At 42.1% G+C, this 14653-nt stretch overlaps 1 protein-coding gene across 10 annotated transcripts in view; it reads right to left on the bottom strand.

Annotated features, from left to right (window-relative positions):
* The window catches only part of svila (supervillin a), a 45553-nt gene that overhangs the window by 9709 nt on the left and 21191 nt on the right, over positions 1 to 14653 (bottom strand). For 7 of the 10 annotated variants that reach the window (XM_088282946.1, XM_088282948.1, XM_088282944.1 and 4 more), the window contains 12 exons: positions 12991 to 13794; positions 11581 to 11615; positions 10685 to 10749; positions 10113 to 10243; positions 9210 to 9495; positions 7870 to 8347; positions 7030 to 7204; positions 5220 to 5352; positions 3443 to 3493; positions 1203 to 1368; positions 1040 to 1117; positions 221 to 307 (listed from right to left, as the gene is read on the bottom strand). In XM_088282946.1, coding sequence (XP_088139072.1) covers positions 221 to 307; positions 1040 to 1117; positions 1203 to 1368; positions 3443 to 3493; positions 5220 to 5352; positions 7030 to 7204; positions 7870 to 8347; positions 9210 to 9495; positions 10113 to 10243; positions 10685 to 10749; positions 11581 to 11615; positions 12991 to 13794 — 2489 coding nt within the window. Of the gene's footprint in view, positions 1 to 220; positions 308 to 1039; positions 1118 to 1202; positions 1369 to 3442; positions 3494 to 5219; positions 5353 to 7029; positions 7205 to 7869; positions 8348 to 9209; positions 9496 to 10112; positions 10244 to 10684; positions 10750 to 11580; positions 11616 to 12431; positions 12567 to 12990; positions 13795 to 14653 lie in introns of all 10 variants that reach the window. The other 3 variants (XM_088282951.1, XM_088282949.1, XM_088282945.1) reach the window with 3 other exon arrangements.

A 14653-nucleotide genomic window follows, 5' to 3' on the forward strand; every position in this document is an offset into this window, starting at 1 on the left:
CTTGCCGCCATACTTTCATTTGATGGTTCCATTTTTATGCCCTAGGAAAGAAAAAAATCTGTACAATATTTATCACTTCGCTACTGTATTGACATAGGTTAGTGATAGACAACAGCGCTTTGAGAGTATGCACCTAACTCTGTCGTAAACCAAAGGATCCCCTGAACTGCAAAAATAGCACGGCCACATTCAATACATGTACACCAGGCTGAGTTCTGACCTTTACTATTGATCTTGCCGAGGAACGACTCGAGCTTTTCCAGTTTCCCGTCTGACTCCAGGTTCAGATCCGGTATTGCCTTGATCTCTGCACAACAACACGAACACAGCTTGTTAGAATCATAAACGTGAGCCGTGTTCTATTTAGCTCGCGCCCCATCTTAGAGCAGGCGGCCACTATGTTGACTTTTAACAACGAACGTCAACGTAATGCATCCAAATTTGCTTGGTCCCGACTGTCAGTAAAAAGAAGTCACAAACAATCAATGAATCAATTGTTAGGTTTTAAATATTTCATCATGAATTTTAGATGGTTAAAAATTTAAAGGGAACAGTTTGCACACTTTCAACAATATGATGTTTATCTGCAGATTATAAATTGCACATCTGCTCGTTACAGCCAAGTACTCATGACACTCATTATGCCTCAAATTGCTCGAGACATGATTAATCAATCATACAGCAATTCCACACAATTTACAAACTTCTTAATAAATACTAACAAATTAATGACACCACTAACAGGCTGGTGAAATAAAAACAGTCACCGCAAACATGTTAGCGTTTGTGCAGTTTTGTTAGTTTCAAAAACTGAAAAAGAAATAAACCTTCGGCATCATCCATCTCCTGCACATCTGTTAGGGATAAATACAAAACACAACACAGTGTAAATTGAACTTCCCCAGCGTTAAATTGGTCTCTAGAATAGACCACATTGTAGCAGCGTGAAAAAGGCGGTGCAGCAAGGTCACATTGAGTAAAAAAAGGTGGAGATCTTTTACAGGAGAGATTTAGGGGGAGGGGGTAATTAAAAACTGACCATCTTGTGGTTTGGAGATGGCAGGGCTGCTGTTCTTTGGTCGAGATGACGATTGCAAAGTTGAGGGGGAGGCCAAACCTGATGCATGAACAAACAAAAGAAAAAGTCACCAAAGAGACATGAAAAAAAGAGAAAAAAAAATCTAAAGAAATAGTCTTCTGACCTTTCTTCGCCATGCGTGCTGCCACGGTGAACTGGGTGGAATCGTTGGCGGCTCCGTGGCCTTTCGACTTCCAGGCCTCTTCTTGAGCTTCGATCTGCTCTTTCCTCTCCTGGATGGACATCTGGGCCTCAATCCTCTGGGACTCCATCGCAGCTTCAGTCATTCTCTGGTACAGGATAGCGCCAAAAAAAAAAAAAAAAAATTTAAAAATTAAAGCCAACCACTCGCTTTCCCGTGAGTTTCATCACTCTTAGGAATATTTTATGCCATACTTTAATTCAAACCAGATTATTTCACAGCACACAAAACAGCAAAGAAAGCACCTCTCGCTAATTCAATCAGCATTTTCTACACTTGATAAAAAACAGTCACTCGTAACCAAGCAAAATAGGTGAAAGCTAAACTTTCTGTTAATCCATCAGCGTGTCTGTGAGGAGCTTTTGAACCGTGTGTACTTAATTCTGCCAGTGGGTGAGAGAAATGTGGGTGGGATATTATATATATTTTTGTTTAAGGGTCACCTTCCGTCTCCAGGGGTGCCTCTCATCCACCCGAACGGATCTGGAAGATTTGTGGGCCTTCACAGCCAGCAACCAAGAGAAAGGATGAAGAAAATAAGACGGCGGAGTGAAAGTGGAATGAAGAGATTCTTAAATACTCTGCAATTATCATAAAAATTAATAAATAAATAAATGAAAAATAATAATAATTTTCCATGTAAGGGGGATGAGAAGTTAGAATTTTTCTATTCTCTGTGTTACAAGGGATGCACATTCTAATTTTTTTTTACCAATGATTAATAATAATAATAATAATTTCATTGCATATATGTCTGACATTTCGGTTGGCCCCCAAACTGATTTGATCGTACACACCCAAGAGCTCAAATGAATAAGTAAGGTGATATGGCTTTTTATGATTAAAAAAATAAATAAATAACTGCATGAACTTTGGCTGGCTGATTCCAAAAGTGAAGCAAACGAGCTTCGGGGGAATAGCACAAAGCAGTAGGACAGCGTCACCTTAAACCATTTCCAAAGTCACCCCACTGGCACGTGAACGTGAATTCACATTGTTGGCAGTATCAGTGATAGTCTTCCGAGAGACATTAAGGGAATTGCGAAATCAAGTAGAGTGGAAACTTGCCCCTGAGGTCGAACTACTTGGAATTTCTAACCTAAACCTTTGGGGGGGGGAAACATAACTGTAAAAAGCTCACAAAATCAGAGTTTCAGACATGACGTGAGAGGATGAAAAGGTGAACTTTGCATGTTTTTGCTTTTTCCTTTTCTTTTTTTGACATGAAGCCTCAACAAGGAATGTTAAGAGAAAAGCGAGTAAAGAAGAAAAGGAACATGGGAAGTCATAAGCACTAAGTGGACTCGCATCTCCTCATCCTTTTTACACAAACAATCAAGGTGAAAAAAAAAAAGTCATGCATGAGCTAGATTCACTTTCGCGTTTTCTTTACTTTGAACAAATCCGAGCTCGTCCAATGAATTTTCACGCTCAACTTGTATATTTACAGACCTCTCAAATTCACAATAAAGCCATTCATGTATTGTAGCGACAGAAGGAACTAAATTAGACGATTATTTCGTTTTCCTGGCTAAACAATTCAATTTGACCCTCATCCGTATTTCATTTATTTTTAGCATACACATTCCGCTGCCTCTCTGTCACAGAATGAAAGAAGGGATTTGTTTTTCGACGGGCCAAATATTACCAAATCCAAACTTGAAAAACATTATTCAGTGTCATGAGTCAAAACAAGGGCATCCCGGGCCTCCGAGCACTTTGAACATAATTCAAGAGGATCACAAGATTAAATCATTATTTACCAGAACAAAATAATATTACCAAAGGCTAAGTCAAGGGCGCAAAGCTTACATTGGCAATGGTTGAATTTTTTTCGTATCATATTCAGATATATTTGGTTTGTTATTCTACCAAGGATATTTCGATTATTTTTGTCGAGATTCCACACATGCTTATTATGTATTATCTCTGCTCTCTGTCAAACCTCCTTTTATATTTGCAGTACAACTATATTTTATTTTCATTGCTTTTAAGAAAAATCTTTTTGAATGAATGAAGCTCATGTAAAAAATTTCATAGAGTGTAAAAAAGCTAAACTCGACCAGTACGAATCCATCGCCAAACTCAAACGTGCAAATAATAGATGAGTTCAATTGTATGCACTTGGTCGACAAAAGCACTTTGCAGTAAGCTGGCCTTACCCATAGTTGGTCAGACACTGCAACATCATCGATCATCAGTTCCTCATCGCCCTATAGACAAGCACCCGCAGGAAAAGACTTGGATTCATTGATTTCATTTAGATATAGATTGGAACCTGTCAAGTCAAATTCTCCAGTTGTCGAAAAATTATCAAATTAAAAATAAACAAAAACAGATCAACTTTTTTGTTTTAGCGCTAATGATGAATGCCACAAAGTACAAGCGAAGGAAACAAGAGGCACGTTCATCATTTCAGTTGTTGGTCTTGGGATTTAATATTAACAGCGGTTCATTTATTTTTACGCTTGAGGGACAATTAAAATTGACTAAACAGGTTTGACTATAGTTCATCAAATATACCTCCAAAATTATGGAAATAAATGTTTCAAGGTAAAGCAAAAGTTGCAGAGCGTCCAAACAGATTGGCGGTTTAATTGCACTGTAACTATATTGTTTTAATTTTGCACAAATTTGGACTTTTCAAAATCTTCTCAGACCGTCACTTCAGTTTAGTTTGTCAATGAGAGCTCTTGTTATGGAGATGACCTGTGAATGCCAGAGCAAACACAGCAAAAAAAAAAAAAAATGATCAGCAAAAAACTGACCAGAGTGTCAGCAGAGACACGGGGAGGAGCTGAACACACGCCGATAAGGAGAACATAAACAGATGAGGTTTTTGTCGCTGTTCTAAATGAAACTAAACAGAGAGGTTTGTGTACTTGCACCCGCCAACGTATACGTAACACACACACAAACACACGCCCTTCAAAAACAGTCACTCAGCATGCCAACATAGACACCCAATCCGCATGCAAGATGTAATGCGGGATTTATTTAAAAAAAAAAAAAAACCACAAATGTGTCATGCAGTAGAGTGGAAAATGTGAGGACTGACAAAACAGCATGGACAGTCTCACAGTGGATAAAAAAAATTTAAATAAAATAAAAATCACAGTACATTGTATTTAATGTATATTTCGCTAAAGTCGGGCCAAAACCTCGTACCTCCAAAATAGTCACTTTTCAGCAGAACCCATAAATGTCAAATTCGTTCGACCATTAGCATTGGATTGTGAAAGAGAGCAAGCCATTTTCAACGCTCTACATCGTTCAATAATGTGTCAAAATAAGATAATTCGTGTGGATTGACCAATATTACAGACTTTTTAACAAATGTGAAATTCACCAAAATTTACGAGGTTTTGGCAACTCTATGCGGAATAGATATTTAGTATATTGCAAATGTTTTGTGTGTCTAAGTACAGTACATGCAGTTACATATTATACACATACAGTAGTATACATATGTATAGCTTTTTGAGTTTTTATCATTTTTAAATTAATCTTAGCATTTAAAAACTATCAACACAAAAACCCAGCACAAAGTAAGAAAAATGTGAAACTAATTTGGACGTCACACTGTTCTGTTTCCAAGACTGGAATAAACGCAGTGTTCAAGCACAACACAGATTTAGACAACTGATGAAAACGAAAAAGAAGAGAATTATGGATAACACACAACCTCTCTGTTTAGATATCTCCCAAAATTGTACCGTGAATCCAGAATTTGGTATATGCAAGAAAGGAATGACTAAATCCAACAATAAACTACGTTGCATAAGAAGCGCCAAACAGGAAACGACAACACTGTGAGGAATTGTGCCTCGTGCATTACTTCTGCGTTCAAGTCACATGGGCATAAAACGATTCTGTGACTTCACACAAAACCACGTCAAAATCTCAATGTATGCGCGAGTAAACCGTCATCGGGTTTACCTTTTTCATGAAACTCTGCTCCGCCTCCCACAGGTGAGCGTGCTGGTCACCCACAGCAACCTTCACTGTATCCTGCTTCTTATTGATCCTGTTCCTCCAGTCATCCTCGCCGCTCTTCTTCAGCAAAGCCACCCTGTACGGGAGAGCATGCAAGAGGAGGGGAATTTGTCCCGCAGTTCATTTGAGGGAGTCAGAAGTCAAGGAAATTCTAATTCAGACAAAGTGGTCCTTTGTAGAAATCCATCCAGTGAACAATATCCTGAATAGCAATCTATCCGGTTATCATGACTTTGCTTTTCCTAAATAATCGTCAGACCACAAGATTAAAGCAATACCTAATTTTCATTATTACGCTCGGCAATTTCAAGCTATTTCAGTGACCACTGTGTTTTTCGTGTCCAAAACAAACCATGAAGCCCCACCCCCAAACCTCTACAGAGTAAAACAGGGGTGGGCAAACTTTTTGATTGGCGGGCCACAAGGGGTCCTAAAATTTGACAGAGGGGCCGGACCAGTAGCGGATGGATGGACTGTTTTGGTAACCTCACCTCATCAGAGAAAATAAATAAATTTAATTATAAATAAAAGTGAACAAAATCATTACGACAATACATCTGTCTTTGAAAAACCACAGTATTTAGAAAATAAAACAACAGCAAGGTTTATTCATTTCATTTTTTCATGTTCGGCGGGCCGGATTAAAACGTTTAACGGGCCGCATGTGGCCCCCGGGCCATAGTTTGCCCACGCCTGCAGTAAAAGGAAAGTCAAGCGACGCCAATTTGACACAATTTTCCGCTGGATCATAAATGTAAACAGAAATTTCAATGCAACTGGAGTGGGACTCTAAGATGAGCTGTCGGGAGATAAGTGGGTTGATGTATATGAGTTAAGAAGTTTGGTAAACTGTTCCAAGTCATAATCAGGAGACAACAACAAAAGTTGGACGGTTTCAAATGACACAATGGAAGGGGAAAAAAACAAAACAAAAGAAGAACATAGGTTTAATTATCAGATGTGACCAGCAGAGGAAGGCCAGAGAGCTCAGGGAGTGACCCAGTGAGGGGATGTCCTGTTCTGCCTCTGAGGACCAACAACAAATCCAAAAGAGGATGATAGATATCACACTTTGCGACTACCAATCAGATTTGGTATCCAGTAAAATGTTATTTGTGTTCTAAACAACAACAACACAAAAAATTCCACCTTGAGCGTACATGTTATGTCACCAGTCAATATGGATTGCAATGACCGTCTGGTTAGAGCTTTAAAAATGTGACTGTGAAATTGTGACCTCACCCGGCTTACATAATTCTTGACACAATCAATACCAGGCTGTGAAACACGCCACGATAGATTTTTCAACTGTCTTTGTCATGTTTTACATATTTACAAGCGTGTGCGTGCACTCCAACGCAGCGTCACAGAATGAGACGATTGGATGTCGAGAGCAACAATTGATGGACGGTATTTTCTCATTTACTGAATGTAGATTTCTTACATCAGAAAACGTCCCCAAAGTTGTAGCAACAGTCGACATTTTAAACCACTTGCAAAACTTTTAACTAAGGAACATTAGGGATATTCTGACTTGGGGTGATGAATCTCAAATGCTTAATTTGACCTTTAAACTTTTGAAAAATCACATTTTAATTTGCATTTAATCCATAAAACGCCAAATGTTTCAGTTCAATTCAAGCTTCATCCTTAATTTCCGCACAACTCGATCACTCTACTATGCTTGTATACAAAACTATTTGCTGGATAAATTGTATAAAAATGTTATTCTTCTCTCCGCAAGCAGACTCACCTCTGTTTGATGGACATGTGTTTGGCTGTCATCATGTCGCCCAGATCGTCTCGCAACGTGCCGGCTGTTAGTTCCCTGTCGTCGGGGTACGCGTCTCCCTCGAAAGGCTGGCAGACGCCGGCCCGTGATGAAGCGGATGCTGCTCTGGGCCTCACAAAAGTGGGCTCAGGCAGCTCTGGTGCAGACACACACACGGCAAAAGAATCAATTACAACTTTCGACTGTGGGCTGAAACGCGCTATTGGTGAAGGGAAAAGCTGAAACATGTAAAGGTGTTTTGTGATATTGCTTGTCTAAGCAACTTGAGAGTGCTTTTAAAAAAAAATTAAACATTTTTTTAACTAAAACAGGCTGTAATTATGGCAAAAATGCCAGTTTAATTTCACCTTTGTCAATGTCATAAATGAGCTTTGGTGGTTTATTTCAAAAGCATTTATTTCAATATTACTGTTTGGGAATTTCAGTTCACTTTATTGCACAATATTTATTGTAATCATTATTTTAGTCTTGCATTCAACACATACTTATAGATAAAACTGCAACTGCGACGAACACAAATAAAAGCTACACTAAAAATGAAGCATTGGTGACAAAATCAAAACTAATAAACTAACAAACCCACAATAAAAAAATAAATAATTGAAATTCCAAAAAAGAAAAGGTCAAAAGGAAATAAACTAACTGGAATGAAATATTCCAAACCTGACGTCTTTTCAAAGGGCCTGATGACAATTTGTAAAGCGCAAATATCCGAAAGATTTCATTCACATGGAAAAAAACAAAAATCAACAGCGTCCACTAAATAAGTAACTAAATGAAATCAAATTCTTTTGTCCTCACCTCCACTGAAAGTTTTGCTCCTCTGGCCAACTGCATGGTGCACTTCCTCCCTCGGAGAACTCTTTTGTTCCCGCCTCTGCGGCAACATGTGATGATCCGAGTTGTGCATGTTTTCATCAAACCTCCCTCTGGATAGCCACTGCTCCTCCTCTTCCTCCCTTCTCTCTCTTCCGGTGTATGGCTGAGGCAAAGCCGCCTGCCTGACTTCTCCCTCAGGCGAGGGCAACGTCCTCTTTCCCTCCGCCTGGTCTGTTCCTTCCTCTGCATATTGCGACGCTCGATAAGGCTGAGCATGGCGGTCCACGAGGTCGTGGGGCCTGCGGGCTGGCGTGTCGAGGTGGGACGCGGCAGCTTCAACTGGCGATCTGGTTAAGTGGATGTCTCCTGCGTGGTCAGTGGACACCGTGCCTCCTTCTCTCAGCGCAGAGGATGAGGACGAGGGGAGGCGTTCGAACCGAGAGTCGGTACCATTTTGGAGCTAAACGCCAAGACAAACGGATAGCGTGCAAATTGTTAACGGAGGCTTGGATCATATACAAACATTGCCGCATCAAATTGCAGAGAAACATGCCGACTCATCACGGGCTGCCTGGCGCTGACGTTGGTGGGCCCACATCACTAAGTCATGCCGGCTACAACTTGCACGGTCATGCTGTAGCCTAAGTCATACGTCAACTACCGTAATATATTATAAATATTTTGGCGCCAATTTGTGGTCATTTGGTGTCAAGGTGCGATGCTAAAGTTGAATGAAGAGCTGTAACTGTAAAACTTTTGCTTACTGTAAATGAGTAATTTAACAGTTTCAATTCACCACGCTCCCTAAAATACCAAAACGGTCTCCGCCATGACAAACAACATTTATCCAATGCACAAACACACCCCAAAAAAATCTTGCTTGTCAAATTCTGTCCACAACAACACTGCTGCTGCTTAACCGACGCAGCACCACGGCCATGTTGAATCACGACGCGATCAGAAACTTGGCCATGCATGATTCCCCGTGCACACAAGCCACATGATGTGCCGCCAGAAACGTGCGGGCATTTCTGAGAAGGGCCTCCTCGCGGGCGCTTTGTCTACATAGCCGCAAACAAGTGCACGCCCTCGGATGAGGGCAAGCTTACTTGGTGGAGTTCTACCGGCTTCTCACAATTCTCCCGTCCATCATGGCTGTCTATATCTGAAGACTCCTGAGTAGAAAATATGCAATTCTTTGTCTAACAAAAAAATAAAGTCGGCGTTTACTGTTAAGAACAGCTCCCAAAAAAATGTTATGATCCTACGTGATGCATACAGGCATACATAGTGACTCATTTTAGGAATTGCTCCTGCCCTACCTTCTCCATGTCACCAAGAGTGATGGGTTGTGTCTGATAGCGGGCGTTGCTCCTGCGCTGGCGCGTGTCCCCCCTGGTGCGAGTCACTCTGGTGGGGGGCTGAGCAAGCCGGTTAAACAGTGCCATCTTCTCCGCCAGGCTGAGAGTGCAGAGGTCAGGCTCCTCCTGGGCCTGGACGTTATCCTCCATCGGGGCGACCTGCTTGAAGTTCGGAGCCTCTTGTGTTGGCTGAGCCTCCGGCGCCTGCTCCCGGGCGGTGGCGTTGTGATGCGATGACGCCTGCAGACTGCGGGGAGGATGACGTACAAGGAAAGAGAAAGGAAATACTTAGCTGTGGTCGCCTCGTGCAATCGAACAAGATGCACTGTGCATATTGTATGTCAGGGTGATTTGTGTTGCCGTGTGCAGTTTCTTAATGCAACAAATGAAATGCATGCGGTGAGTCATCCCCACTATTTTAGAATCCAGTGTAGTAATACACAAGGAGGGCGAAAAAAAACAAAAATTCGAGCAATTAGTAAAGCTCTATGGAGTGACACACTGGCAGTCAGGAGCGAGCGTCGGCGCACACGCGTGTCCAGGATACCTGCTGGGAGGGAGGGCGCTGCAAACAAGGGTGGGGCTAGAGACGCGCGCAACAGCTGTGTGAACCGTCATAGTCTGCGGCACATGAGTGGGGGCGCTACAGTGGTCCGGAAGACGGACATGTAGGGTCGTCCAACACACATTAACAGAAAAAAAAAAAAAGACGGGTCAGAAAGAGGAATTGTCGGTCGACACATCTGCGCATGAAAATCTAAGGGCAGCTCTTGCAAATAAAATGGCAGAATCAATTTCCCTTCGTCGTACGTTTTCCATGACGTCAGACTTGTCGTTGAGCATCGGCGCGTGACAATGACTTACGTGCTGGCGATGACCACCTCCTCGGTGGTGACAGGCTGAGTTCTGGATCGGTCCTGTGTCCGCCTCAGCCGCCGGTCCACTGCAGCATTTCTGGAGCGGGGTTTACCCGATGCAATGTTTTTCTCCAGTTCCTGATGATTGGAATAACGTGTTGGATGGTTCGAAAAAAAATTGTTATTTGCACGAAAAGTGTCAAGAAGACAAAACTGGCAAGAATTCGACAACAATAATGAAAGACCGATCACCCGGATTGCAGCTGTTGTCAGAATTGTTTGGAAATGAGAGTCCTGAGTCTACACAGATTACTTGAGGCCAATTTCACACGCATGCAGAAGGGAATTCTTGTTCGATTGCAATGCTTCACACCGATCCAAAGAATGCAGGGAAAACAAATCAATATTTCCAGGTTGTTAGCTATAGCACGGAAAGCCAGAGAGTTAAAAAAAAAAAATTGTTCTGATCCAGCGCACGTACACTGAGCTGAAAGTTTGGATCAATCACATAAAGGTCACATGCATATGCATAAAATGTCAAAGACAGGAGAGGTCACACAGGTAGAAAGGGAAGATCACCCTGAAGAGAGAGCGCTTGGCCGCTACGCTCAGCTTGGCTCGTTCATCCAGCTTCTCTTCGTCAGCTACGCAGATACAAAAAGGGAGGGGACAGAAAAAAAGAAAAAAAAAAACTAAAATCAGTCTTGTGATTGCCCATCGGAATAAAAAGGGTTGGATTTAGTTGCACATATACAAGATACTCCAACTTAAGTTGTCTTTTATAAAATTATGCAACAAAAAAACAAACTGTCCTTGCATTTTTTTTAAAAAAATGTTCTGCAAACATCAATAAGTTTCATCGACAATAGACTATTGAACAAAAGATTTTTGAACATGTCAAGTTGCATACTAAGAGGGGGAACATTTTCAGATGTGCACAGCCTGGGCACTGTGTTCGCTTAATTACAACAAATATACAAGTTCAGGTCTTAAATATATTTGCTCATCTGCTTTAATGGTATTGTACGGGTGCCAAGATTGGGATTTATTGGCGTTTATAGCATTGTGGTCCTCGCTTTCACAGACCTTGCTCTACACTGGCTCAAAATGGAGCAGAGAGAGCCACTGTCAATCGGCGAGAATATGTGTTGGATGATGTCATGTCACATATCCTTCAGAGTGTTTGCTCGTGCAGCCGTGCCACTCACACCTGTCGACTGACTCAACAGTGAGGCCAGTCGCTGGTTCTGGGATTTCTCTTGGCTCCCGACTATGTCTGGTGGGGAGGACCACAAGGTTGTAAACCCAAATACAAAGATTTGCACAAAAAAACAACTATGAATTATTGTGCCTTTACGTGGACGCTGTCAGTTAAAAAGACAGCAGCAACTACAATAATCACCACATGAAGCCGTATTTACATCAAGTATTTACATCGGCAACCCTACTCCGAAACAAATGCCGTGGTTCTTTACCTTCATTGGAAGCCAATCCGACGCTCACACAGGACCTTGAAAAAGAACAAAAAGAAAACAAAATCAGTCAAATCGGCAAGACATCCACGCAGATGAAACAAAACGGCAACGAGCTGCTCGGAACAAAACTGAGAGTGAGCACTGTCGTGGCTGAGCATTTTTGTGAGAAGCAGACAGTTACGGTATGCTGAAAATGTTACAGGAAGTGTTAGACGAACAGTAAAGCAATATAAACTGGCGAATTAGTCGGCATTATAGACGTCGGTTCAGCGCCGCGGTCCCAGGGAGACTCTGCCAACAAAGAACGATTCATGCTTTCCTCATATGATCATATGTAATGATCACTACTGTGAGGCCCATTCAGAATGACCTTTGACCTTAAATCATTCTGTTTGCTAATATTAAAGGCAGTGGCAGGGCTCAAGTTGTGCACACAACTATATATTAAAATAAATCAATTAAAATCAATAATTTATATATATATATATATATATATATATATTTTTTTTTTTTTAATTTTTTTTTATTATTACACAAAACGATGACAATTCATGAAATGTTCCCTACCAAGGGCGGGTATGTGGTGGGCGGCAGTCCACCTGCGCCCCCCCCCCCCTCTCCAACAGTGGTGAAAGGGAAGGGGCGCACACACCAGATCTACATTTTTCTGCTTGAAAGTGGCCCGTGACAATAATCTGGCTCACGTAGTAATGTGATTACGATCTTAGTGCACAATGACTTACTAAACAGCAACAACAAAAGGCTTAAATGAACACCGTTGAGTTTTCTCCGACATGCATGATGACACATTTTTCCTGCACGGCCATGCATTGCTGCATCCAAAGCGGTACCTATCGGTCTCCTGGCGCTCAGAAGTGGTGATGGGCTGTGTCCTAAACCTCTCTGACGTCTTTCTACACTCCCCTGGAAAGATATACTGAAGGGGTCTGCGGCCCCTGTCCCTCTGGCCCCCCTTCACCGCATCACTGGAGTGCCCAACCAGTTGAGGGAGCAATGGCAAAAGTACCCAAAGGAAAGAAAATAGAGCAAGTGAGGGAGAGAGAAAGAGGTGAGGAGTGACAATTTGTTCAACTACATATTTAAAATGTCACACTCACATAAATTAGGAAAGACATTAAGCACATGCATGTGTGTTAGATTTAGGAGTCCAAATATTTATTGGCCGCAGATTCAAGTTATGGTGCCAATAAAGAGGAAGATAAATGTCAAAGCAGGCGTAATGCTAGATGAGTAATGCATGAGTGAGTTTTCTACGGAATGGCAAATCTGCAACACGAGTGCGCAGCAGACAGTGTTGCTCGTTAATCAATGAGCAGCAGTTGATGTTAGCGAACAAGCACAAGCGTGAGGCCCACGGCAGCTTGCACGTAGATGCCATTTTCCACCTACAGTTGGGCTCTGCGTCTGCTTGGAGGAGTGGCGGAGCTTCCCATGTAAGAATTTCTGAGCTGAGCCACCGACATGCGGCTGTCCTGGAGAATCTCCGCATTGCTTTTCTTGAGCTCCTGAGGATGCTGAATGCGCTGATGCAAGCTCCTCTTACTTCGCTCTTGATCGCCGCAATCCGCCGCAGGGTGAACGAGTGTTGCTTTGGGTTGGACGTGAGACGCAGACACGCCTTTGTGGACATAAATGACGTTTTCACGCTCTCTGGGCCTGCTGCTGGCTTCTTGTTCATGGCTGGTTTGCTCCGAGTGTCTCGAGGGCTCAACTGTTTCCCATCTCGCTCTGCCTCGGTGACCTCTTCTTGCCGGTTCTTCAATCTCAGTAAACGCTCTGGAGGTACTCAACTCATCTTCTCTTCCTCTACGAGGGTCCTCAGTGCTCCTCTCCCTGCGGCGGATCTCTGAGGGTAGTACGGCTTTCCTACTACGTAGGAGGCCCTCTGTCCTAACGCCGCCTGTCTCTTCACTTTCTTCATCTGGGAGGTGCTCCACTCTGGATGGAACACCAGAGGTCATGGACAGATAACTGGGATAACCGACAATATCGGGTCCCACAGGACAAAGCAGAGCTTGTGCGTGGTGGTGAGGGTGGGAGTGGTTCTGCTGGGGAATCGTTGGGTCTGTGTTGTATCGCGCAGAAGGCTGGTGCTGAAACTGTCGGCGGGATGTCGGAGCCTCTGCGACACTTCCCGGCTCTGGGCTCCTCTGGCGACAGTCCTCCTTAGCAAGCCTCTCCCTAACTCTAATTCTTCAGGGAGACAAAGAGCTAGTTAATATTCGCACTAAGCCGAGGTCAAATGCAAAAAAAAAAAAAAAGGATTATTTTTTTTAATAGGATGTCAACAATTCTTGCATATATTCAAAGCCTGCTTTTATAAATGGATTTGTAAGTAAATTGGACCATTTCATTCAACTTATTCTTGCTACCTTGAACTTAAAGTCTCTAGACGATTTCTTTACATTCAGTATTCAGGCTGTGAAAAAATGTCGGACAAGTCAACCATGAAAATGCGTCGATATATTTTTTTTTTTACCCCAAAATTTGCTGACACCATGTCATGGCATCCACACGCAAATTCCAGTTTGCGTACATAAAACTCAATTGTACAGTATTCAAACTACTCTTTACAGTCCATTAGCTCTCTCTATTGGTGGAGAGTTAATACTGCAGTCGAGTAGTGAGCTTTTCCCCGTCAGGGCTCGACACGGCGATGATTGACGCTTTGCATGTGTGTGAACCTGTTTTTAGTTGACATCCTTTGACATTTTGTTTTTGCCATATAGAAATGTCATCTTAACCATGAATGTGGATGACAAGAAATGAAGATAAAGAAATCCTCAGTATCAGATCAATTTAGTTCGAAATGAAATCATTTTAAATCAACCCACAGGGTGGATGGTTAAAAAAAAAGTTGCTTAATTATGCATAACCTCACTAGTGAAGGTGAATATGTTAATTACGAACAAGAAAACAATCAAAACTGCAATTTGTTGGTTAATAGGTTTACTGTATGTTATTGTGTAATATGGTCCAGCCCTTCAATGTATTTCAGTGAGAGGATTCAACTGTTCACACCGGAATGAGGTTGAGAATGAAGTTATTATCT

This window comes from Idiotropiscis lumnitzeri, chromosome 19 (genome assembly GCF_059441095.1).
Source record: "Idiotropiscis lumnitzeri isolate Australia: NSW breed Sydney's pygmy pipehorse chromosome 19, RoL_Ilum_1.0, whole genome shotgun sequence".
Lineage (NCBI taxonomy): Eukaryota > Metazoa > Chordata > Actinopteri > Syngnathiformes > Syngnathidae > Idiotropiscis > Idiotropiscis lumnitzeri.